The 27,389-nt window shown below is 41.8% G+C and overlaps 2 protein-coding genes across 2 annotated transcripts in view; one reads left to right on the top strand and one right to left on the bottom strand.

Moving 5' to 3' along the window:
• Positions 1-805: 805 nt before the first annotated feature.
• NDUFB4 (NADH:ubiquinone oxidoreductase subunit B4) lies at positions 806-7,022 on the top strand. Its single transcript, XM_035000073.1, has 3 exons — positions 806-1,023; positions 4,914-5,060; positions 6,901-7,022. Exons 1-3 carry the CDS (start codon positions 844-846, stop codon positions 6,961-6,963), a joined length of 390 nt encoding a protein of 129 aa, XP_034855964.1. The 5' UTR covers positions 806-843; the 3' UTR covers positions 6,964-7,022.
• A 12,683-nt stretch (positions 7,023-19,705) lies between these two features.
• The window catches only part of HGD (homogentisate 1,2-dioxygenase), a 44,414-nt gene continuing 36,730 nt past the window's right edge, over positions 19,706-27,389 (bottom strand). Inside the window, exons 12-14 of the mRNA XM_035000072.1 lie at positions 26,868-26,994; positions 22,694-22,875; positions 19,706-20,049 (exon numbers count right to left, since the gene is read on the bottom strand). Of these exons, the coding sequence (XP_034855963.1) occupies positions 19,900-20,049; positions 22,694-22,875; positions 26,868-26,994 (459 nt within the window). The 3' untranslated portion in view covers positions 19,706-19,899. The remainder of the gene's footprint in view (positions 20,050-22,693; positions 22,876-26,867; positions 26,995-27,389) is intronic.

The following is a 27,389-nucleotide window of genomic DNA, read 5'->3' as shown; positions in this document are numbered from 1 at the left end:
CTGGGTGGCTCTGTCTTTAAGCGTCTGCCTTCCGCTGGGATCATGATCCCAGGGTCCTGGGATCGAGCCCCGCATTCGGCTCCCTGCTCGGCGGGAAACCTGCTTCTCCCTCTCCCACTCCCCCTGCTTGTGTTTCCTCTCTCGTTGTGTCTGTCAAATAAATAAATAAAATCTTTAAAAAAATCATTCTCCTATTAAACATTATTTCGTGCCTATGAAAAACACGCCGCTACTTACGCTGTACCAATCTAATGTGGTAACATACAGAAAAGCTTATGCTTTTTCTTGGTTCGGGCACTGTGTTTTGCAAAGCACTTTGGCACCTATTTATTATCTTACTTAATCTCCACTAAAGGTTTGGTAGGTGGACAGAATAGGGGTCATTATCCAGAATGAGCAAGAGGAAACTCAGACTTGTCTAAAGTCACACACCTTGGAGGGACTCACACTGAAACAGGATTCTAGCTACAGCCAGTCCCATTTCCTGTGTCTGCCAGTCTCACACAGCTCAACTTCACAAAATAAAGCTCTGCTATGTCCCTAGAAATATGTAAGGCTGCTAGGAAGAAGCAACAAGCAATAGATCGTGGGTAGCTAAAAGTAGGAAGCGGGGCGGGGGCGAAAGGTTAAGGAAAGCACACTGTGCATGCGCAGATCGCTATTCGGGGGCCCAGGACGGTGAGGAAGGTTGAGGAAAGAAGCGGAGCTCCTGGGCAAATTCTTACTGCCTACCTTCCGCTAACGCGCAAGCGCACTTCCTCAGGATGAAGGCCAGAAGAAGGGGGGAGGGAAGGAGGCGGGCCTCGGAGTCGCGCAGGCGCAATTGTGTCCCGGGTTGCCAAGATGTCGTTCCCCAAGTACGAGCCGTCGCGTCTGGCTACCCTACCCTCTACCCTCGACCCAGCCGAATACAACGTATCTCCGGAAGCCCGGAAGGCGGAAGCCGAGCGGTTGGCCATAAGATCCCGGCTTAAACGGGAGTATCTGCTTCAGTACAACGACCCCAGCCGCCAAGGGCTCATCGTGAGTCGTGGGCCGGCCGGGCGGGAATCGAGGGCCTGAGTCCGGGCGGGCCCCCATCCCCGGCCGGGCAGCCCGACCGGCCAAGGGAGGCCACGCAGAGGGGCGGCCACCGTTCCCGATCAGTATTTTAGACTTTGGCCCTCTTCCAGGCCGAGAGAGCAGGCGCACCCACTAGCCCTTTGACCTTGGGCGGAGAGCTTGGTGGTCAAGAGGACGGTTCTGAGTGCACACCGGGCTGGGTTTGAGTCCCGGCTTGATCACTTCCCACCTGGGTAATCTTGAGAAAGTGACTCAACTCTGCTGGTTATCCCCGATTTTCCTGTCTGAAAAACGGGGTTAATACATGTTAGGATTAAATGAGATAAGGCACAGGACTGGCCAACACAGTGCCTGGGCTGTAATGAGTGTTCAGGAAACGTGTTGTGTCATTTTTTTAAAAAGCAGTTTTCCACCTTTCGGTTCACAGTTCATAGCAATACTGCTCTCTCCTGATGGGAATATAATGATGTTTTTCAGTTTATATCTTTTGAATACCCCAGAACTCTGCAGCTAGTTGAAACTCTGGTCTTTGAAGTCAGAAGCCAAGGCAGAACATAATGGCAAACTAGATGACCTTAGTTTGCCTAACCCCTCTAAACGTTAGTTTTCTGATCTTAAATGCGAAAGGTAGTACATTCTTTATAGAATCATTGTAAGGTTAAATGAGATAGTTTGTATAACATTGCAGGCACTTAACATATAACCAGGAGATTCATTGCTATTATTATTTAGTGAGTGGGCTTTTCAATAATTTTCTGTAAAAAGCTGTTTAAATATGATATCAAATATGATATTAAAAACAAAGCAACCAAAACTTGCCCCAGCAGTTGCATTGGTGTTCTGTAGGACTTTTTGGAAGTTATGAGAATTGAAGGAAGTTTACATTGTGCAGGCACTATCTAAACCCTTTCTGAATATTATTATTCAAATGTCACAAGTATTCAAAGAGTTAGGCCCTGTTATTATTCCCATTTTACAGATGAGAAAACAATATGGGAAGGACAAATAGGTCATAGAGTGATACTCCCTTAGCAAGTGATAGAGCAGAATTTAAACCTTGAACTGTGTAACCCAAAACATCTGCCTAACCAGTTGGCTTGATGTCAGAACCTTGTTTACTTGAGAAGAAGGTGTGGAGGGAGACATTTGTTATTTACATACACAGGGTTTGATGTGCCAGATGGCTGAAGTTTAAACTCCGGATTTTCTCTTTTCTAGTTCTGTGCCCCAGGACAGTTTCAATTTTGTCATGTAAGAGACAGTAATACCTGCCTCATTGGTGGTTCTGTTAATTAAATGAGTGCTTGGCACTTAATCATTTAATGATCAATACATGGAAATTCTTTGCCTAATCTTTACCAATGATTGATTCAGTGAATTGCTTTTATAGGCCCCGCTCTGTTTTAGATGCTGAGGTGACTATAGATTCCTGTCCTTGCAGAGCTTTCTTTCCAGTGGGGCAGACAAGTAATAAACAGGTTAAAAAACTAAATTGTTTAGCATGTTAGTGGCAAGGGATAAGAAAAATAAAGCAAGGAAGGGATAAGGGATATGTGTTATATAGTAGGAGCTGAAATTTTAGATAGCCCTAGGGAAGGCCTTCCTTGGAAGGTGACATGAAGGAAGTAAGGTGAGGGAGCTAGCCACACAGCTCTCTGCGAAAGTAGCATTTTAGGTAGAGGGAACAGCAGATGTAGGGGTCCTTAGGCAGAAGTGTGCCTGGTGAGTTGCAAAAATACTGAAGCGACCATTATGACTAAAGTGGAGAAATTTAGAGCAAAGTGGGAAGAGATGAGGTCACAAAAGTACCTGGAACTAGATCACACCAAGCTTTGTAAATCGTTGTAAGGACTTTTACTGAGTAGGTAATCTGCCCTACATTTTAACATCTCTCTGGTTGCTTAGTTGAAAATACACTATGAAGGAGAGCAAGGAGACTAGGAGGCTTTTGAGGTAATCTTTCAGGATTTTGGCAGTGGAGATGGTTAAGAAGTGGTGAGTTCTGAGTATATATTGAAAGTAAAGCCAGCCAGATTTGCTAGCAGATTGGATGTGAGGTGTAAGAGAGAGAAGGGTCAAGGATGATTCCAAGGTTTTTTGACCTAAGTGATCAGAAGAATGAAGTTGCTTTTTACCAAGATGGAGAAGAATGTGAGAAGAGCAGGGAGTGGAATATTGGGAAATCAGTTTGAGATACATCACATTTGACGTTCTTGTTAGACAACATGACAGTGTTGAGCAGGTAGTTGGACATTATGTCTGGAGTTCAGGGTAGAGGTCTGGGAAGGTATAATTTTGGGAGTCATCAGCCTATAGATGGGATATTTAAAACCATGTGACTGGAGGAGATAGATCATCAAGAGAATGAATGTAGATAGAGAAGACCAGTGAAGTCTAAGCTCCAATATTAAGAGATTGGAGAGATACGGAAGAAGAGAGCAAAAGAGACCAAGAGGTAATGGCCATAGAGTTAGGAGGAAAACCAGGCAGGTGTGTGCCCTGAAAGCCAAAAGAAGAAAGTTTCAAGGAGTGTTCACCATGGCAGATCCTGCTGATTGTTCTTTGGACATGGAGTGGGGTCCAAGAAGGAGAACTGTCTCCCATGGAGTGTGTTTTGGAACCTCTCTTAACAGCAGTACAGGTTCAATGAACTGTGGCCATGGGGCTGTTGATATTTTTATGAAATGAAATGTCTGTTTCTGGAAGACCGATCTGACAGATAAATATGTAGAGAGGTGACTGGGAGATTGAGAATTCTGTCCTGGGAGAATTCAAATATGTTAATAGCAGAAGGGATAGATAAAGAATAGATGTGTTTATCCTTTTAGGTATTGAACTCAAACATCCCCTTAAACCTATTATATCTTGTGTCTTCACCTTTACTGTTTTCTGCAAACAGTTTGGTTTAAAATGGATCTGTGAAAGATCCAGTTTAATTATTTTAATCCTATCCATCATGACTTCTTGGTGGTGTATAGGACCTTGAATGTTCTCCTTTGGTATTAAAGTTTTAAAGCTGATTTCATCTGCTTATTTTTAATCTGCGTATCAGTTAATTAGAGCAAATAATTTTATAAAATCATTTGGGGATTTAGCTAATTAAATTTAATTATGTGTTTGGGGCAGATTTGCTGTCTTACATAGTTGTTCTAGTATAAATATACTAAAATGGACAATATTTTTTCTTAACCAAGACAGTCTGATTATTTTTCTTTAACAACAACCTTGTCCTCACTACAAATTATTTTAATAGTGTAAAATGTAATAATTTTGCTTATAAAAAAATATCAGCCAAGTCAGCTTAAAAATGTTAAACTTCAGAGTTGGCCTACTTTACTCTTCACCTTCCTGCAATTTATTTGAAGCCTGGAAAGATAGAGCAGGGCCGGGGGGTAGCATTAGAAAGGGTCCTGGAAACAAAGTACAGAGCATGATAGAGCATATGAAATCTGTTCTCATTGGGAATACTGTGGTTTAGTTGGTCGTAATTCAAGAAAGACAATGAAACTACAAAACAATCCCGAAAAGAAAAAAAATTATCAAGGAGAAAAAGTGGCTTCTCTGGTGAATTAAAAAGAATAGGTTTCTTAAATCTTAAGTAAATAGAAAGCTGAAGGGTGATACAAGAATCTTTTAAATTCTGAAGGACTTGAACAGGATAGGATCATCAGAGAGTTACTCAACAAATACTAGAAATGAAAGATCTTCCCTGAAGCAATAGTCAGGGTGTACCCTCAACTATGGTGGAGCACAAAAGGCATCTCCTCTGCTCCCCTACAAAAGTTTTGATGAGATTGTTTCAGTGTGGCCCTGCTTAAGTTCCTATAACTTTTTGTTTTCCTGAATTTTAGGAAGATCCTGCCTTGATTCGTTGGACCTATGCAAGATCAGCAAACATCTATCCCAATTTCAGACCCACTCCCAAGACCTCGCTCTTAGGAGCTCTGTTTGGAATTGGGCCCCTCTTCTTCTGGTTTTATGTTTTCAAAACTGACAGAGTAAGTACCTGATGTGTAGTTTCTATGTGATAGGTTCCCCTGTGCTGGATGCAGGTCTTTCTCTTGGCATTTGCTACCAGTGCTCCTCCCACCTTGGTCCTCTACTCTTCCTTCAGTTTCTCTCTCCTTTTATCTTTATTCCTTTCCAGCAGGAGTTAAAACAGAAAGTTTCAATTACATGTTTGGTTTTATTGCTTTATCGTTTCAACTCATATTGAAATATACTTTGCCAAAAATCACAATAGTCTCTGAGTCTTTCAAATTTAATTTAGTGGCCGCTCTAGAATTTAATAAGTTGGTCAGTTTAAATTTCTAAGGCTTGAACTTAGACTGAAAGAGTTTTCCTGTGTGTTTTAGGTGATGTAAAGGAATTGTGCTGTGAATATTAAGAGACTACAGAAATAACTTTAAAAAGTTAACACTAAGGGCTCTTGGGTGGCTCAGTCGGTTGGGTGTTGGACTCTGGATTTCGGCTCAGATCATGAACTCAGGGTTGTGAGATTGAGTCCCACATCTGGCTCCACGCTGGGCCGGAGCCTGCTTAAGATTCTCTCCCTCTTCCTCTGCCCCTCCCCCGCATGCGTGTGCATTCTCTCTCTCAAAAGAAAAATACAGAAGTTAAACTTTCCTATTTTGATTTGCCTTTCGATATTATCTTTGCAAACCTTTATATTTAGTTTTCTTAGTTCATTATTTTTAAAAAGATGTTTATTTGGGTTAAGTATTAGCAGAATACATAAATCATTTAGTGTGTTCCCTGCTTATATGAATTCTAGTTATGTTGGTCACATTTTGTGGATTAATGTTAAAACTTTGTAATATGCTAACAGTAGGAAAGCAAAAGCAGCCTGTGGTGCGAATCTGCCATCAGAGGCCATATGGTCACAGAGAAATCCAGTTTATCTTTGACACTAGGCCACCCTGGTACTAGACCACCAGCAGGCCTTGTGTTGCCATCTAGACTGGAGCCCACTCATCTAGCTTCTGTATTTTGATTGTCTGATAAATTACCTGCTTAACAAAAAGATAGGCCACACTTAATCCAGAAGGTGTTTGCATTTTGCTTTTGACATACACTTTTTAGTGGGGTAATATAATTCTTCCAACATGTACATAAGATGTTTTTAAAAAGGAGTGTTTTCTCATTGTCCCTTATTTCTTCAGACTGCTGCTTCCTCACATGTACTCTTTAGGCTTTAGACAACGGGGGATTGGAATTAGGTTTGGAGTATTTTAGTCCTGTTTTTCAGATTGTACCATGGGTTATGCCAAAATACATTGTGTTTTCCAGTACCTTTTTTGTTTGTATATTTTGCAAAATGGTCACCACAGTAAATCTTAGTTAACATCTGTTAACATCGTTACAAAAGACAGTCTTTTTTCTTGTAATGAGAACTTAAAGATTAATTCTCCTAGCAACATTCAGATATTCCATACGGTGTTATTAACTGTAGTCACCATGTTTACATTACATCCCCATGACTTACTTATTTTATATTTGGAAATTTGTACCTTTTGACCCCCTTCACCCATTTTGCCCCCCACCTACCCCCTGCCTGTGTCAGCTACCAGTCTGTTCTCTTTATAAGATTGTACTTACGAAATGGCAAGATTTCATTCCTTTTTTTTTTTTTTTTAAATGGCTGAATAGTGTTCCATTGTATACATATACCATGTCTTTATCCACTCATCCATTGATGGACACAGGTTTTTCTGTGTCTTGGCTATTGTAAATAATGTTGCAATGAACACAGGTCAGAAATGTGTTGTTTCTAATGAAGCTTTTTTTTGTTTTTTGTTTTGTTTTGTTTTGTTTGTTTCTTGTTTTTTCTATCTGCAGGATAGGAAAGAAAAACTTATCCAGGAAGGAAAATTGGATCGAACATTGAACATTTCATATTAAGTCTGGCAATGATAACTCTATATATTATTGTTTAAATAAAGCTTCTATTAATCATTAAATACTTTCTCTTTCTTAATATTACCTTGATTCAACAAACATTTGCTGGATAATACAATGTAAGAGTTCACAGTTTCATGAAGAAACAGATTCATGTTCATTCATTTAGTCATTAAATAAATAAGCGTCTACTATGAGCCAGGTACTGTGCTCTGTGCCCAGACTACAGCAGTCAATAAAACAAACTTAGGCCCTGTACTTAAGGAGTACACACTCTGACAACTGTTTATTCAGTGATATTTGAGAGCTCATATCTAGTACTACTTAATACCTAAACTTTTGTCTGGCTCCAGCCCCAGTGGAAAATGCAACAGAACAGTAACAATAGTGTGGTAAAAAATAGAATAGGGATTCAGGAAAGTGATGGAGAAGCAATTCTGTCTAGGGAGATGGCATTGATCTAGGCTCTGAAGATCACAGGGCTAACAGGGCAAAATGGAATCATGAAAAGGCAAGGTGTGTTGGGTATGGTGAGATATGGGGCCACTGTGGGGTGAGAAGACAGAAGAGGCCACATTGAACGGAAGTAAAACGGTTTAGCACATGGGCTTTGGAGGTTAAATTGGAATCAGAATCCTAGCTCAAGCTTAACAGTTGGAATACAAGGCCTCCTGTTTCCCCATCTCTGCCCACTTCCTCATAAGGTCATGAAGATGAAAATGAGATACCAGTATTGCTCAATAAAATAAAGCTACGTGCTCTACGGTTCAGTCTTGAAACAGTAGGTGGAGTAAGGTACTAGAGGGAGAACATGCTCTTTAGGGCTGATTTACGTTATTACGTTGATTTTAACTTTCAGAGCATACTCACAAGTATTCTCTGGTTCTTGTACGAGTCTGGGATACCCTGAAATTCAGAGCCTGAGAGACAAGCTTGTGTGCAGGTGGTTTATATTAGGGAGTGATCCGAAAGAACAAGTGGCAGACTGGTAAGAGTGGAACAGGGCTAGAGGGACAGCCCACAAGTGTGTGCTATTGGCCTGTTGCCTCAGAGTAGCTGGCTCAGTTCCACTAGGGACCTTCTGAGGAGCCCTGTGGAGTGTACACATAATACTCCCTGCAGACAAGGAAAAAACAAGTATCCACTAGCTTCTCCCCTAGTTGGTCACGAGTTGCCTCACGCAGTTAATTCTCTTTCACTTCAGGTATGGGTGAGCCTCAGAATGGCTGAGGGTTCTTAAGGGCTTCTCACATGGAAGGGGAAGGAAGCTGAGGGCAGAAAGGAAGTGATGTACTGTACAGCTGAGGTGGCATATTGTCAGGTCACACCTGCAGGAGCTCAGAGCTGCAGCAGCAATTGGAGTAAAAAGATTGGCCAAGAGGAAGTGATACAGGCACAAGAGGTAGACGATTTCCTCATCCACTCCATGTTCTGCTTGGATCTGTGCACACGTTCATCTGCAACGTCATTCGGGGAGGTGACTAGGTACAATCTCAGTATAGGAGGGTTAGTGGAACAAGCTTCAGTCCCACACTGTTGAAACTGGTCTGAAGCTGTAATAGATTCATCATTTCGCCCCATCATGCTTTCTAGGTTTTCCTTCCTTGGCCATCACTTTAGAAGGTCTAGAATGCTTGCCTGATGGAGTCACCAGGACCTTTATCTTCAAGGCCGGAACCCTAGTTACTCTTGTATCATTAGGCCTTTGTTGCAGCAATTGCCTATTTACATTCATCACCGGACATGGAAGCACCAAGAAGCAAAAGTGACTCCCCTGGGCTCCAGACATATCCCTTTAGGCCCCCATTCTGTAGCAGCAACCCTAGCTCCTTGTAATGAAGGTCATTACATTAGTGCTGCTAATATGGAAACTTTTTTTTTTGGTCTACTGTTTGCCAGGCATAAGAAGCCCAAAATGACCAGGAGGTAATCACAGCTTCAGATTAAAGTGAAATCCTCTGACATTGTGATTTATAATAAATATATATTTAGTCTTTGTCCTTGTTTCTGGTGCAGAGCTCCTAAAACCCTCAGGATTTCCTCAGTGATAAGATAGAGGTGTCTTTTGTTATGTTACTGAGCTAAGTTTTGGACCACACTTAAGCCGGGGCTGGTTGCCAAGAGAACCAATTGTGATTAGAGGTTGGAACTGTTAGTCCCACTCCCTGACCTTGCATTTGTATCCCTGCTCTCCCACTACTTACTGGTGAAGTAACCTGGAAAGTATTTAAGATCTCTGTGACTCAGTTTTCTTATCTTTAAAATACATATACTAATAATACATTGTTATTAAATTCATTGTTTCATGAGTTACTACTTACAAAGTATTTAGTATTTAGGATAGTTCTATTCTTAACTTTTTGAGGAATCTTCATACTGTTTTCCACAAGTGGTTGTACCAGTTTGCCTACCTACCAACAGTGCACAAGAGTTCCTTTTTCTCCACATCCTCACCAATACCTGTTGTTTCTTGTGTTTTTGATTTTCTCCATTCAGACAGGTGTGAGGTGATATCTCATTGTACTTTTGATTTGCATTTCCCTGATGATGAGTGATGTTGAACATCTTTTCATGTGTCTGTTGGCCATCTGGGTGTCTTCTTTGGAAAAATTTCTGTTCATGTCTTCTGTTTTTAAATTGGATTATTTGGTTTTTGGGGTTGAGTTGTATAAGTTCTTTATATACTTTGGATACTAACCCTTTATCAGATATGTCATTTGTAAATATCTTCTCCCATTCCATAGGTTGCCTTTTAGTTTTGTTGATTGTAAAACATTTTTGTTAACATTGAGAATTATTGAGCAATATGTTCTTAAGAGTTTAATCAATTTCTAAAGATTTTTTTATTACCACAAACAGTGCCCCAAATCACACCAGAAGTGGTCTGGTGAGAATACCAATTACCCCTCATCTGAGTGCTTGATGTTACCATGTGTCTGACCGTTACTGCGGGCCCTGAGCACTGGACCTACATTGGTATTGCTGTCTCTGTTGGCCCAAAAGCTCAAGCTTATTACAACCAAACCACAGAGAGAGTTCCTCGAGGTCCCCATATATTCCCATCACTTGCTCCTGAGTTCAGGAGCATCTGATTGGCTGTGCCTGACTTCTATCTGCAGGGAAGGCTGAAAAAGCAAGCATATGGCATGTTCAGCTCTAAAGTATGAGGCAGATAAGGAATTCCCAAACATAAGAAAGTGGTTCAAATGTTGAGCATCCAAAAATGACAAGGAACCAGAATGAGATCTTAAGGCCCTTATCACAATTAAGGAGTTTAGACTTCATCTTGATGGCAATGGGAGCCACTGAAGGTATTAGGCAGGAATAACCTGATGGGATTTGCATTCCTGGAAGATCATTCTGGATCCTGGAGGAGGATCTCAGGGCAAGAAAGGCTAGAGGATGACCAGTAATCAGGCTGTTGTAAGACTTCAGGCTAGAAATGATTTTCAATTTTGAGACAGCCCTCTACGCAGAACAAAGCAGTCCCTGCTAATCCTAGGGTGACTCATTTGGATGTGAACGTGTCGAAAGCTTTATGAAAGTCTAAGTATATTATCTCTATTAGTTCTCCTTTTATGCACATGCATGAGGAGCCAGTCTTCCTAATAATTCCTTATCCGTGTATGACATCCCTTCCCTTCTCTGGGACAATATTGCTTCTGTAACACACTGGTTTGTTTAAGTACTATGTCTTTTCACCCTTTATTATGGATCCTGCCTGGAGAAAAAGATGACATTCATGCTTGGTTCAAAATCCCATTGGATTCATTCCCTGATTTATTTTCCATTTTATTTTTTCTCATTCTTGGTAGCACTTGCCACAGACTTCTTATAACTTTGGGGGAGATACAGAGTACTGGTTATTTCTCCATTCTTCAGGATCATTAATGGAGTATTTGAAAAGATTAGAGATCTGTATGAGAAACTATCATGATCAAATATGCATGATTTAAAAATATGGACAGCACTTTAAAATTAGCTCTAAATATATTCAAAGACTGAATTTCAAAGTTTCTGCTGCTGCTTTCTACCATTTTGTGAACACACAGAATTTTATCATGTTTCTAGTAGAGCATCTGTGTGTACCTCTGATTGTAATGCTTCCACTTGTTTCCCCGCTGGCTGCCTTGTTTACTGCCATTTCCCTAGCTGAGATAGAGACCCCTTCTCTTGATACTGTGACCTGGAGGGACATTGAACTAAGTCATCCACCTGGAGACCCTTCAGCATCCCAAGAAAGTGCAGTGTGCATCGATCTCATCGCCAAGCTTCAGGATTTAAAAGATTAAAGTCAAGCTGAAAGTCTGACATCTGATCTCTGAACGTTGCTGGCAAAACATCTGAGATTTCTGCAGCAAACTTACCATTAGAATTCAAGTTCTTTTCCTCCATAATCACAAGGAGTATCACCTGATCAGTTTTGAGTCAATTCTTTACTTCTATCACCAATTGCATTTAAATCATTCCTCGCTTATTTAATAATTAGGCTCTAAAAATATTGGGGGTGGGAGTGGGGAAAGGAGGGAACTGGCTGAGCCTGCTCCAGAAATCAATTTAGGAAGGACTCAGGGGAAAAAAAAAAAAAAAAGGAAGGACTCAGGGGTTGCAATCTGATATGAAATTGTTGTGAGTAGGAGGACAAGGTGTAGACTCTTGAAACTGCATTTGCACAGTTAAGCACATTTTTTTTTCTACTTACATTATGTTTCATAATTAAAAACATGAAGTTTGCTAGAGAAGGTTTTATTTATGCTTTATATAGGATGGAGACAGCATCAAAGAGTTACTACTTTTTATATGAAGTGGCTTGGGTGAGGGTAGATGGAGATAAGGGTGGTCAATTACCCTGAAGCCATCTATTAGAGGCTGGATAGACAGCTTCTCCTCCAAAATCATGCTCTGCAGAAGGGGGTGCCCAGAAGTGTTTGGTCCTATCAGGGTATTTGGGAGGAAACACCAATGTAGTCTGCAAGGGGAGTGAGCTGCTGTTGGTCTGCAGATACTGGAGATTGAATTCTAGGACACTGGCTGTCAGGTCTCCTGCATTGATCAAACACTTACTGAGCCCCGGCTGTGTACTAAGCACTGAGGATACTTATATGAAAAAGATACAGCTCCTTCTTGGAAGAACGCACATTGGAGAAAAACAATTATAGCAGCCAGCACTTAATTAAACTTTTACTTGTATTCTAGGCACTAAACTAAAGTAAGGGCTTTACACATCTTACAACATACCTTAAAAATCCCCATTAGGCAAAGGAGATTTAGGGAGGTTAAATAATTTGCTTGAGTCCTCAGCTAATAACAGCTGAGTCGGAACTTAAATCTGGGCAGGCTGACTCCAGAGGGCACATCTTTAACCATTCTTTCAATGGGTTGAAGACTGATGCTGTGTGGAGTTGGGTACTGGGAAAGAATGGGAGGGTCTGGAGGGTTTAAGAGGTAGTACTTTCTAGAGTAGGGCCTGCCACTTGCACTTTTAGATTTTCTAGCACATTCATGGGTATACAGGATTTTAGAGCCAGAAAAATCTTTAAAGATCTGCCAGTCTCACAGCCTAATTCTATAGGAAAGGTTTGGGGAGGAGAAATGACTTGTCCTATTCTTTAAGAAGCCCTGCTAATTTGAGGATTAGGAGTCTAGGTTTTGATTAAGAACAATGGCTCTGATTGTCCATGTCACCTGTTTGTGATTAAAAATGAGACTTGGGATAATTGAGACAATTGCTCACCAACCTCCTTACCTCATATATACAGAAGACTCAAAAAGCCATTTTAATAAGGATGTATTTGGAGAAATCAGGCAGATGTTTGGAGCATTTCCTGTGTAAAGCAAGAATTCACAGATTTGTCTCTTGGGGCTGTGAGAGTGAAGATGTTAGATTCAAACCCAACACCTCCCATATTGTTCTTGCTGGATTCCCACAGGAAGGTCTCCCTGGCGGGCAACAGCTTCCCCACCACAGCACCCACTACCCCTCCTTTACTTCTGATAGAACCCCGATTTGTTCAGGAGGTTGGTGGAAGTCCCTTTATCTCAGGCAGGGTGGGCATGACCCCAGTCCGAAGGAATGAATCTGGGATTGGTCTAAGGGTGGGCATGGGACCCAGTTCTGAGCATAGGAGAATCTGGCAAGTAGAGCTTCCCATCCTGAATAAAAAGATATTCCCCAAGGAGAAATCCTTTCTGTCCCTTTCTGCTTTTGCTTTCTTCTCTTCTTCTAAGAACATGGATATAAGGCCTGGAAATGAAATGAAGATAAAACAATTTGCCAAAAATTGTGGAGCAGAAAACCAGAATGAACTTGGGTCCAGGATCATTTCGTGTCCTGACCTGCCAACCTCAGACTTCTTTTATGAGATAAAGTCCTAGTTGTTAAGCTAATGTTAGATTTTCAGTTTTACAATTTTTTACAGTTGAATGCACTCTTAATTGATACCATGTCTTTTTATTAAGAGAAGTCATATCATAAAATATACCTGTCCTTCAGATTTTAATTTTATTCATAGGATCCAAAATAAAGGCAATAAATGCTCGTGAGTGAGCAAAACTGCTCTATTTGTTAAATTTCTCTTCCAGGGAATGTATAGCATTGCATACACTTGGTTTTTACGAGATATTACTGCTGATAGTGCTGTGGTGAGTTGTGTCGAAGCTTCTGACATAATATTAGGTTTATTTATTTATTTATTAAATCTGTTTATTTGGGGTTTTTTTAAATGATTTATTTATTTATTTTAGAGAAAGAGTGCGCGATCAGGGGGAGGGGCAGAGATAGAGAAAGAGGGAGAGAAGCAGACTCCCCGCTGAGCACAGAGCCTTATGCAGGACCAGGGCTCCATCTCCCTACCGGAGATCAAGAGTCCCATGCATTTCCAATCCAGCCAGCCAGGCACCCCATAATTTTAGATTTAAAAAACCGAGAGTAGTCTAATTAGAGCCCAAAGGCCCACATGATGAGGCAAGATTCCTCCAGGAAAAACTCTGTAGCTAGTCATATGTGAACTACTTACATCAAACTATAGAGTCTGTCTTAATTTTCATATTAATTGAGCTATTAATATGCACTGTTGAGATCTTAAATTGAGCTTTAATATCATTTTCTTGTTTTAAGACCTAAAGGATGATGAAAAAGAATACTTCTAAATTTTCTACACTTTGGGCTTCTGTTACTTATTGCATGAGAATCACCAGCTAAATGCTTGCTTATTTAGCAACAAGGACCTTGGCTTATTCATTCCAGTGTCACCTGCAAGAAGTGGTACAATAGCCTCACTGAGGCAGGAATGAATAATATTCACTGAGTTGCAATAGCAGCAATAAACAATAACAATAGTAATAGCTAATATTTCCCTCTGCTCACTATGTACCAAAACCAGCGTGGGTGCCTTCAGTGCCTGGTTTTATTTCACCCCCACCAAATCCCTGTGAAATAAATCATTTCCCTCTTTCAAATGTGGAAGGTGAGCCCTAGAGAGGTTAAGTCACTTGCTCAAACTTTTTCAGCTATGAAAGCACAGTCTCAATTCCAGAGTCTTGGATTCCTTATGAAATATCTACGTTTTACAGCTGAGGAAACAGAGGCTCAGGGAAGTTAAGTAACTTGCTCAGGGTCACACAGCTAATAAGTGGTAGAACCTGGATTTGAACCCAGGCAGTCTGTTCTCTTTATGCACTACACTGATTCACAAAAGGATAAACTTTAGGCATACCTCAGATTTGTGATTCAATTACATAAAGTTGACTATATGAAATTGAAGGCTAGTTGATCACTAAATGTAATGAAGAAGTTTAAATGTCAGCTCTCAAGCCTTTTTTTTTTATTATTATTTTAGTAGTAAGGTATCTTTCCAAGACAGAACTTACTTCAAATCCATAGTGATAACTCGTTCACCACTCTGGAAAATCATAATACAGAAACTGCACATTAACTTCTAACTTATAAAGAATTTACATTTAGGCCTTAGGTTTCCTAACTCCTGTCCTCTTTCCCACACTTTCCCTGTGCCCCCTCTGGGCACCGAATCTCCCTCTACTGTTTCTAAGGTAGTTTTCAAAACAGTGGTTCTCAGCCTTGCCTGTGCACTGGAATAACTTGAGTTTAAAAAATAAAAACAAACAAAACAAAACAAAACCCCTCTCATTTGGGGCAAGAATATGCAATTGGAAAAAGCAGTCTCTTCAACAAATGGTGTTGGGAAAAATGGACAGCTACACGCAGAAGAATGAAACTGGACCACTTTCTTACACCATACACAAAAATAAATTCAGAAGGGATGAAGGACCTAAATGTGAGACAGGAAACATCAAAATCCTAAGGGAAAACACAGGCAGCAACCTCTTAGACCTCAACCATAGCAACTTCTTGCTAGACACGTCTCCAGAGGCAAGGGAAACAAAAGCAACAATGAACTATTGGCACTTCATCAAGATAAAAAGTTTCTGCACAACAAAGGAAACAATCAACAAAATTAAAAGCAACCTACAGAATGGGAGAAGATATTTGCAAATAACATATCAGATAAGGGTTAGTATCCAAAGTATATAAAGAACTTATCAAACTCAACACCCAAAAAATTAATCTAGTTAAGAAATGGGCAGAAGACATGAAACAGACATTTTTCCAAAGAAGACATCCAGACGGCTAACAGACACATGAAAAAATGCTCAACATCACTCATCAGCAGGGAAATGCAAATCAAAACTACAATGAGGTATCACCTCACACCTATCAGAATGGAGAAAATCAAAAACACAAGAAACAACAGGTGTTGGTGAGGATGTGGAGAAAAAGGAACGCTTATGCACAGTTGGTGGGAATGTAAGCTGGTGCAACAACTGTGGAAAGCAGTACGGAGGTTCCTCAAAAAGTTAAAAATAGAACTACCCTATGAGATGCCTGGGTGGCTCAGTTGTTAAGCGCCTGCCTTTGGCTCAGGTCATGATCCCAGGGTCCTGGGATCAAGCCCCGCATCGGGCTCCCTGCTCAGCGGGAAGCCTGCTTCTCCCTCTCCCACTCCCCCTGCTTGTGTCCACTCTCTCGATGTCTCTCCCTCTGTCAAATAAATAAATAAAATCTTAAAAAAAAATAGAACTACCCTATGATCTAGTAATCGCACTACTGAGTATTTACCCAAAGAATATGAAAACACTAATTTGAAAGGATACATGCACCCCTATGTTTACAGCAGCATTATTTACAATAGCCAAGATATGGAAGCAACCCAAGTGTCCATTCATAGATGAATGGATAAAGAAGATGGAAATTACTCAGCCTTAAGAAAGAACGAAGTCTTGCCATTTGTGACGATGTGGCGGGAGCTAGAGAGTATAATGCTAAGTGAAATAAATCAGTCAGAGAAAGACAAATGCCATGTGATTTCACACCTTTGTGGAATTCAAGAAACATAACAAGTGAACAAATGGGAAAAAAAAAAAAAGGCACAAACCAAAAAACAGACTCTTAACTACAGAGAACAAACAGAGGGCTACCTGAGGGAAGGTGGATGGGGGGATGGGTGAAACAGGTGAAGGGGATTAAAGAGTACACTTATCATGATGAGCCCTGGAGTGACGCATAGAATTGCTGAATCACTTTATTGTGCACCTGAAACTAAGACAACACTGTATGTTAACTATATTGGAATTAAAATAAAAAACTTAAAAAAAAGAAAGAATTTAAAATTCATTTGGGCTCTATCCCCAGCATTTCTGATTCAGGTGATCTGAGGCATACCCCATGCACTTGGAGTTTCGGAAGCTGCCAGGAGATGGAAGGTACGGCTCAAGTTGAGAACCACTGTGGGTGCAGCAGCGTTTCTCAACCTTGGCTCTATTGACATCCAGTGTTGGCTAATTCTTTGCTGTGGGAGACTGCCCTGTGTGCTATAGAATGCTTAAGAGGGTCCCTGACCTTTATCTGCTAGATGCCAGTAGCAACTTCCCCAGTTGTGACAACCAAAAATGTCTGTAGACTTGATCAGATGTCTTGGGGGAGGCACAAAATCTCCCCTATTGAGAACCTCTCAGACAGGAAAATATGTAATGATGCCAAGGGGATCTGTTAGAAAACCCTCTTGTCATTGGAGGAAACCTAATCAGGGTGCCTTTCTTTCTTTTTTTTTTTTTAAAAGAATTTTTATTTCTCAGGAAAGAGATGGTATATCTCTTCAGGAGCATGGTAGAGGAAAGTATCTTCAAGAATAGGGAATTAAGGAAAGGGTACAGATCTTTCTTGCTGATCTGAAGCACAACAGAAGGAAACTAAATCTTTTTTTAATGAGCGTGAACAGCGTGGCTGGATGAAATATTGTCTCTTGCTGAGGAGTTGCTGCCAACAAGATAAAGTGGAGGAGATAAAGCAAGGACTGGGACTGAATGGATGTAAATGCTGAATGTTTCCTCAGCTCCTGGAAGGCTTGGCCACCAAACTGATGATGATGGAGTGAACAGAAATGGATGAGAGTCTAGGTACGTGGATAAGAGCAGAGTTAGAGGAGGTTGTTCTGGAAAGGTTGGAGTTTGGCAATAAACTATTTGAGTGGTCGTCTTAGTTTGGGTCATCTGAGAGAAGAGCCCAGGAAGCACCACAGGAGAGTGGGGAAGGGAGGGGAGAGAAGCTAATCATAAGTGCATTATTGGACGTCGCTGCCGGGGGCTGTGGAGCTTCATCCTTCTGGAAGTTGCAGGGGGCCAGGGCCAAACAGGCCCCAGAGGTGTGGGGCAAGAGGGCTGGCGTGTTTATCTACGAATTCCCGTGAGTCATTGGCTGAGGGCTGTGTCCAGGGCTATACAACCCCAGCACTTTCGCTGGCTTCTGGTTTGGGCCTTGGGCAAGCTTGCAGGTGTGGTGCAGGCAACTGGATTTGGCTGGTCAGCAAGGGATGGTGCTTGCTGGTGGGAGATGGGCGGGCCACTAGCAACTTCCTGTTACACTGGCCAGTTTCAACATTTGTTTAAAGGTATTGACTGCTTTGCTAGTTAACAGTGTTCCATTTTTAATAAAGACTTCTTTATATTAAGGAACATTAGGAAGGCACACCAGCCTCTGTCAACGCCTATTTGAGACCATGAAATACCACTGCCAGAAGCCTACCATTCATCTTGGCCCTGTCCTCAACTCCTCTTCCCCTCACCCCTTGCATACAGATCACTAACAAGGGCTTTCAGGTCTACTCCAAAACTCAGGAATTTACCCACTTCTGTCTCTGCTGCTACCTCATTAGTCCAGGGCAATGCAGGCTTTGCCAGGACTATTGCAATGGCCTGTTCCTGGTTCCTGGGCTCCACACACTCGGTTTTCTTCCAGTTCCTTGAACCTACAAAGCTGTTTTGTTTTGTTGTTTTGTTTTGGAATACTCCTCCTCTGCACTATATCCCAGCCCAGCCCTACCCTTCCAATGACTTGCTTCTTCTTATCTCTTAGGTCTGGCCATCACTTCTTCATTGAAGATCTTCTTCTCTAAAGAATGATCTCCCCTTCCCCATATGCTGTTCCTCTCTCAGTCCCTGTTTGTTTTGTGTTGGCATGTTTCACAATTTGTAATTATTTTGTTTGTTTATTTCATCAGTATCCCTCTTCAGAATGTAACCTCCGTAAGGGTGAGAACCATATCTATCTCCTGGACCACCATATCCCACATAGGGTTGCCAGATTTAGCAAATACACATACAGGCTTCTGTGTCCGTACTTGTACTAAAAATTATTCAGGGTTTATCTGAAATTCAAATTTACCTGGGCATCTTGTGTTTTATTTGGCGACCCTAGTTCCTAGGCCCTGATACACAGCTGACTCTCATTACATGTTGTTAAATAAAAACTTGATAGCATATCAAATTGCTACTAAGGCAACAAAGTGGGGGTGTGTGTGCTAAATCTACAGAACTAGAGTAGGGAAAAACACACTTGCCATTCTTTTCTGTTCTGATTTTCCTGTCTACTCTCTCCAAGAGAACCTAATCAGCTGACCCCCAAAATCTTGGACAGCCCAGTCGTCTGGGAGGGATACCGGCCACGGAGGGGAGCTGTTAGGAACAGCGTTTATACACCGTATGCTACCTCAGTTTTGCTTGGCTCTGTGCTGCGCTGGGACATTAATCTTCTTTGGCCCTGATCTCCCCAGACTGTGAGCTTGATAAGGGAGGGGAGAGATGACTTCTTTCTTCTCAATCATTCACCCCCAGTGTCTCACTCTGTAGATGGCACATAGCAAGGACTCACTGAATGGTTGCCAAATGGACTGATAAATGAGTGAAGAGTAGGGGGGCTAACTACTCTGGTTTGACCAGGCCTGAGGGTTTCCTGAGATATGGGGCTTTCAGTAGGGAAATCAGGGCAGTTGGTCCCCTCGGTGAATGATGCTCACTCTTAGTGGCTGGGCTTCTTGTCCATAATCATCTATATTGGCTGCTACATGACTATCACGATCAGACAGCCTGCTGGCCTGTCTGCCCATCTATTTTAGGATGATGCTGGATGTTTGGAGCTCTGCTGAACCCTTGTGATTCCCTATGCCTAGGACCTTGGCCTTGGCTTCAACCTCAGTTCATGGTCCTTCCTTGTGGCTCGGTCTTGTGGTCTGTGGTAAACACCCTGGATTTGCACTCCCAGAATAAAAGCATGCAGGCTAAACTCATGTGAAGGGCTCTTGATCTTGAGCTAATTTCATGGACCCCCAGTCCTGGCCACTATAGGTATTCTTCATCAAGACCTGATTATGACCAATTGCTACTTCCACAGAACACCAGTCAAGTGTTTATTGAGTAATTAAGCTGACATAGAACTTTTCAAATACATTTCTACAAATGTCTGAGTTACTTGCCTGTGAAAAAAATGAGTTCTCACTTTAACCAACCCCTCCCTCATACTGCCAGAAGGCAGGATTCTAAACAAAACCACACAAATCCATTTTCAATTATGGCAGCAATGCTCCAGTCTCAGTTAGGTCCTGCTGGTTTCCTGGAATTGGGGGTGAAGTGGCTCTTGAGAGGTTCCCAGCACTTATAGTAGTTCTCATCCAAACAATTAGAGGTCTTGAGCCCCCACTTGGTGACGGCCATACTTAGAGAAGACTCAAACATAAATGCCTGTAGGAAATGAGGAGGGGAACAAGAAAGAAGTGAAGTGGATAATAAAACATATCTGATTCGATGTCAAGAGAAAAGATGTAGGTAGGCAGAATCTTTGAATAAGAAGTTATGTGTGCTAACACAGTGAGGACAGCAGGCTCACACCTTGGGTTCTGGCTCTGACCCCACCATGCAGAAGCAAGTGAGACTCGGTGCAAGGCTCTTAACTTCTCTGAGCTTCACGTTTCATTCTATAAAATGGAATTGGGCACGTAAGCCTCACATTGTCCTTTAGCGTTATGGAGCTAAATTTGCTACATCCAAAGGCAGAAGCAGGAGAGTTCTAGGAATATTCATCTTCTTATGGGCCATCACTCACTGTGGCTATGTCCTCATGGGGAGGCCATACTCCCCATTTTTGTAGTGGAGGAAACTATGGCTCAAAGCTGAGAAATGGCTTGTCTTAGGTGATGGTAGCAAGAAGTGGAAGAGCTGGGATTTGAGTTTTCTTTTTCAGGACTTTGATCAAGAGATGGGCTGGGAAAAGGTGAAGGAGGAAAAGAAAGAGTAAGGAGGAGGAGGAAGAGGAGGGAAGGAGGAAGCAGAAATGGCTGTAGCACTTTTAAAAACCCTATCCCAGAAGACTCTGAATGGTGGCTGTCCTGCTGTGTTCAGGAGGTTTCTGTCTCCAACAGAATGAATATGCAAGTGCTCGGTGCAGCTTAAATATTCCAGCTTCACCAATTGCTGTGGCTTTTAAAAATAAAAATAAAAAATAAAATAAAATAAAAGGAATAAAACCCTACAATTCTTACGTGTTCACATTACTGGAAATTTTAAACATATAGACTGGCAAAAGGAAGTTAAAGTTCTCCTGTGTCACAGCCCTGAGAACCTATGTTAATATTTGGTGTCTAATATGCATTAGCTTCTTTATGCCTAGAACAATGGAGATGATTGTCTTTGCCTGACTTCCCATAACAGGCTTGATGTGAGGACCAGAGGAGATCATGTGGAAGTGCACATTATAAAGCACTATTCAGATATAAGGGTTATTACTATGGCTGTTCTTGTTGTTGTGTCTTGGAGGACTCCTTCAGAGCCTTGCTGTCTGACTGGAGTGACAAAACCCCATTCCAGCTGAGCTGTGAAGACAGTATTATACAAAGTCTGTTTATTCCAAACTGGAATAAGGATAAGTATAGCTGGGCCTGGGTCCAAATTATATAACGGGAAATGGTGATGGAGACCCAGAGTTAGGTCTAGGTAAAGTGTCAGACACTCCTCTGCCAGGTAGTCTGGGCTCTCTGGCTACCTAGGGCATGCCCTGCCCTTAATCCCTTACATGGGGAGCTCTTTCTGCCCTAGTGCTCCAGGCCCTAGGCATTTCCCAAAGTCTTGCTTCTCATATAAACAGCCCATGTACCTCAGAGAGCCTTTGGAGGCAACAGCTTAATTGAGACTGTCAAGCCACATCTCACAGAGATGTAGGTCTCCACAGAAATTCTGCAAAGGCCCTTGGAAAGGGAAAGAGAGCCAATTGGGGTCAAGCAGATGGGACTTTGCACCCTCCCCCTGAAGATCAGCTCCATCAACTCTGGTCCTGGAGTTGGGACTGAAAACAAACTTCATTGGATAGAGAGACAGGTAATGCTATCTGTTTGCAAGCTGGGCATGGAGTCAGGCAGTTCTGTGCTATTGATTTTTTTTTTTTAAAGATTTTATTTATTTATTTGAGACAGAGAGAATGAGAGACAGAGAGCATGAGAGGGAGGAGGGTCAGAGGGAGAAGCAGACTCCCTGCCGAGCAGGGAGTGCTATTGATTTTAAAGTCAGGTAGCATTGAAGGCATTTGTTGAAAAATGTAAAGCAAATTTGCATATGATTTAGCATAAAATTACTCCTTGTGGTCCATAAACTCAACCTCCAAGAATGCAAAAATAAAATAAAAATCAAGTACCGCAGCCAACTGCAATTGTGTTCAGCCTCAATGTTTATAGCCTGATACAGGAAGAATACAAAACAGGTTTTCAATCGCATCAATTTCATCCCATCCAAAAGAGAGCAAAAAAAAAATGAGAAAACAGCTGAGAACTGCTGCTCACAAGCCCTGACTATAGTGAGGCAAAGGCTTCCTGATCCTCCTTGGCTTGAGAACTCCGATGAAGGTGACATCCTGCATCTCTGGGTACTGTGGCCCTGGAGGATTACCTCAAAAAGCAGATGATTCTGAGACACAGCATATATACTCTGGGCTGCATACAGATAGTATTGACAATATTCCCTTGTATTTGAACAGTCTATAAGGTTGAATATAGCCACCTGCTAGGGTGGCTACCACACCCAGTCTACAGATGGGGAAAGCGAAGCACAGAGAAGTTAAGTGACTTGTTCAAGGTCATGCAGGAACTAAGAGCTAGGATTTGATTTCGGGTCCGACTCAAGTCCAAAGAACTTTCTACCCCACCACATCAGAGGTCTAGTATACACATAGGGTGTGTGCATACACACATGGAAATAAATACACACACAGACACACACTCTCCTCTCCTGACTCCTCTGTGTCTTTGGAGAAATTAAAAAAAAAAAAAAAAAAGGCCACTCCTCTTGAGAAGGTTGGGAAGCCCAGAGGCTGCCAGAGCCTGGCATTTGATTTACTTACCATGGTGCCATCAGCAATCCTCTCAGGTGCCAGCTTGGCTTTGCTGGCCTTCTCAAAGCAGTCGGCATCAGGCCCATGAGGGGTCATTGAGCTGTGCAGGCTGCCTCCCCCTGGCAGGAAGCCACCTTGCTTTGCCTCATAATGACCTTTGATAAGTCCCATGAATTCACTCATGCAGTTCCCTGGGAAGGTTGAAAGAGTATTAGTTTTATTATCCAAGGCAAGACCTGTAAAGTACCAAGACCTCTCAAGCATTATTTCTGTGGAATGCCAAGAAGATAGGAGAATCTGATAAATTTTTTAGGATTACTAATGAATACAGATAGATAGGGGAAAAAAAACCCACAAAGTATTCATGAGTGTGAAACTCTTGGTAGGCAAAACTCTACTTGATGGACATGTGGATTATTAGAGGTCTTAAATTCCACTGCCTGAAAGAAATAATGTTGGCTCTAAAGAAAATCATGGCCCAGACAAGAATTTTAATAATAATTAAAATGAAAGTTATAATAAAGAGTAGATGTGCTCTATCACCTAGGCTTATAAGTCCTGTATTAAAATCATCTTCTTTCCCAGATCTGATCTGCTCCTCCCCCAAATAGCCCCACAGTAGTACATGGTATCACCATATTTCTGGTTCCCAATCCAGAAAACCGAGATGGGGTGTGTGTGTGTGTGTGTGTGTGTGTGTGTGAATGTGTTGATGGAAGAGTCATGTAATGGAAAGAACCCTGGACTTGGAGTCTATTATCAAATGATAATCTGTGTGAAAAGATCTCAGTAGCTATAAAAACCAGTCCATAAATGCTATATAGCCTAACAAACATTATCTTCTGTTTCTGAATCTATCATCTTATTTTCTACCCTCCAAAATGCTTCTTAGATTCATTCTTTTCTTTCTAGTTCCACTGATATTCTCTTCATAGAATCCTAAAATTTTAAAATTGGAAAGGATCACTACTTCTACTCAATACAGAAGAATTTCTACATCCTTCCTGACAGATTAATTCCTGGGGTCTGCCTGCATGCCTCCTGTGAATGGAAGCTCTCTACTCAACAAATCAACCTACCATACTATTGAAAAGCTCTGGGTGTTAGAAAGTTCTCTCATATTAAATGGAAATTTGCTTTAATCTAAGTTAAGTACATTGGTCTTAGTTGTGCTTTCTGGAGTCAGCAAAATTTGACAAAAATCACCACGTTCCCACATATGTTTTTATCGAAATAAAGCTCTTTACTAGAATAGCAACACACTTAGGGCAAGAATTAAAGAAATACAATACCTGAGAAAGTTTAAGTGCCTTTCCATTCATTCACCCACCTACCCATCTGTCCATTCGCCACCCCTTCTGTCTGCCTATCCATCCATCCACATATGTAATTGGACACTGTGCTAAGTGCTATGATGGAGATGAGTAAGAAATAGCCCATCTAAACTTACTCTCATAGTCTGTCCCATGAGAGGGCTGAGAGTGCAGACCACGAACAGAGCAGAGAGCTATGGCATTGGCAACCCTTGCAAACCTGGACATTTGGCATGATAGATGCCCCAGCCTTCTTCCTTACATGTGAAGTATAACCAAGTGCCAAAACATTTCTGTCATTGACTAGGCAGCCATATTCATCCTGCCTAGGAAACAAAATGCTGCTGCAGGCCCCTGTAGAAAAAGTAAGACCCAGATCATAGCTCTACTCGTTTCTCCATGAAGCGGAAATAGAGGAAAAGAAGCAACTGTAAGCATAAGGTGTCTATATTTTAAAAGCAGTTCTGCTCATGACTGAAATATGTTGTCACACTCCTCAATCTAGGATGTGTCCTCAGGGTCACCTTCATGGCTTACTTTTAAGAAGAGAGCAATGCAGAATTCAGCTTTGATCTGAATACGAATTTAGGTAGCAATGACTTTGGTGATGACATTTCTATATCATTTTCTATACCTCAAAGGACATGTGGAGGGTCGACCTTGCCTCTCTGATTAATGCTGAATCCAGTTGACTCAAGTACATTAAGATGACTGGAGACAGTGTTTCTACAGAAATAATTCTCCACTTCTATAAAGTTACATCAAAGTAGCAAAGATTTTGATTATTGCTAAAGCAATAGTTTTAATACCTCTGGAAAAAAATAATTTTAACTTGGGGTTCTGTGGTTTTTCAAACTAACTCAGGCAACCATACCTTTCTGATATCTATCTATCCTGGGCCAAAGGTACTTGAGAGTCTTCTAAAAAATTATAAGAGCCATTTCACAAGGTCATTTGTTTCAGGCGAATGAACTACAAACCAAAGTGGCTTGAGAGGTGTAGCACAATAGCAGACTTGTCTGAGTTAGATGGCTCTGTTAGCCTTCTCCCCGGGCAGGGAGACGAGCCGCAGGCCAGCGCCTCTCAATATATGGCCTGTGGACTCCTCTGACTTGCTAACTCAAAATGCAGATTCTGAGGTTCCACCTCAGAACCAACTAATTATACTCTCTGAGAGTGGGCGCTGGGAAGACTTTTTTTTTTAGGAGGCATTCTAAGTGATTTTTAGATTCCTACTGTTCTCAAAGTGTGGTTCCTGGAACAGCAGCTTGTGGGAGCTTGCTACAAAGGCCAATTCTCAGGCCCCACCCTAGACCTCCTGGAGCAGAAATTCTGAGGGTGGGGCCCAAGAATCTGTGTTTTAACAAGCCCTCCAGTGACATTGACACATACGAAAATGTGAGAACCTCCACCTCAGGCCCATAAAGCAGCCTCAACACAAGAACTAGGTGAAATAGTGAGTTATCAAGGACGGGCATGTGAGGTACAGGCTAAGCTAAAGCAATTCTCTCTCCTGGACAGCAGGTCCTCTCGGGGACTAACTTCCAGAACACTCCTCGGAAAAGATGGTAGTTTGTTTTTATTCTATTTACAAAGTATCTGGTGTCTGAAATGCACCTCAGAGTCTTTCCAGGACTCTAGGTACAAAAATGCAATCTTCAGGAAGTGGAATTGTACTTTGACCTTTAGGTTGGATTTACGGCCAGCTATTGGACTATTAAAAATGCCAACTTCATTAAGTGCAGCCGTGAAATACCTTATTCATTCTTGGTGATGCATTTACTAATTAAATAAATGTTTATTAGATGCCTATTGTATATCGGGCACTGTGGTAGGCACATCGGTTAGTGGTTGTGAGTGTGTGTGCGCTCTGGCATCAGATTGCCTTCGATTAAATCCTGACTCCACCACTTAACTAGTTATTCGGTCTTTCCAAATTACTTAATCCCTCATGCCTCAGTTTTACCTTCTGAAAAAAAGGGGATAATGATACTACCTCCCTCTTATAACTGTGTTGAGGATTAAATGGTTTAATAGTTTTAAAGAACTTATAACAGAGCCAAAGAAAATGGTCAATAATTGTTAGCTGCTAGTAATAATAAATAAAATAAAAATAATAGATTTAGTAAGTTCTGTTCTAGGCAACAAATGCTCCATAGAAATTGCATCCAGGGCGCCTGGGTGGCTCAGTTGGTTAAGCGACTGCCTTCGGCTCAGGTCGTGATCCTGGAGTCCCGGGATCGAGTCCCGCATCGGGCTCCCTGCTCGGCGGGGAGTCTGCTTCTCCCTCTGACCCTCCTCCCTCTCATGCTCTCTGTCTCTCATTCTCTCTGTCTCAAATAAATAAATAAAATCTTTAAAAAAATAAAAAAATAAAAAAATAAATTGCATCCAGAATGGGGTCCATTCCCTAGTGTGGGCTGCAGTCTCTTTTATTCCACCAAAATAATTGGAGAAGGCACATTTTACTGGCTCTTGAACCAGGCTTAGGTAAAGAGCTTTCCCAAAACAAAAAACTAACCAACAACATCCCACCATTCCCTCTCCCCCAAAAGAAGCATCTGAAATATAAAGAAACGTCTTGCTTCACACTTTATCAGCCTTTCTGCCTCTCCTCAGGGCCAGAGGAACTGGGCTGTAGGCATTATTTCCTTCTCAGAGTCAACACATCACTGCCATCTCCACGGAAGTCATGGTGTTTCAGCAACTACAAGTCTGGGGAGCAGCACTAGGGCCTCCGGAGACAGGATCCTAAAAGCCAGCACAGTATGGTGTCCAGGGACACCATACTGTGGTATTCCCAATGGCTAATGTTCAACACTTTGTGGTCTCTTTGGTTTCCAGTGTGGCTTGGTAAAATAGAGACTTACTGTGGTAATAAGGAGGCCTGAAGGTCTTGTCAGCAACCCCCCATCGAGGTGGGAAGATGACAAAATCAGCGATAGCCACTCCGGGGCGGACAGACTTGGCGGTCAATACTGTGAAGATGGATGGATCCTGTGAAAGCACAAGGAGACACCGAGCCCACGATGGAAGGGAGGTGACTGGACAATGGTACACATGTCACCTACACTGGAAGGGGTTTCCAAGTTGACTCTAGGTTGTTATTTATTTATTTATTTTTAAGTAGGCTGCATACCCATCGCAGGGCCTCTCGTGGAGCCCATCATGGAGCCCAACCTGGGGCTTGACTTCACAACCCAAGATCAAGACCTGATCTGAGATCAAGAGTCCGAGGCTTAACTGACTGAGCCACCCAGGCGCCCCAACACTGTAATTTCTGATCAAGCCACACAGGCCAAAGCTAAGAAGTCTGGGCTTGTCATTGAGGTGTAGAAATCACTCATCTGACTTTCCCCTCTTGCTTGAAGCAAAATGAATTAACACCAGCT

This window comes from Mirounga leonina, unplaced genomic scaffold (genome assembly GCF_011800145.1).
Source record: "Mirounga leonina isolate KUSES-001 unplaced genomic scaffold, KU_Mleo_1.0 Mir_115, whole genome shotgun sequence".
In the NCBI taxonomy this organism is placed as follows: Eukaryota; Metazoa; Chordata; class Mammalia; order Carnivora; family Phocidae; genus Mirounga; species Mirounga leonina.
Note: the sequence above shows the minus strand (reverse complement) of the source record. Positions and strands in the feature narration are given on the sequence as shown.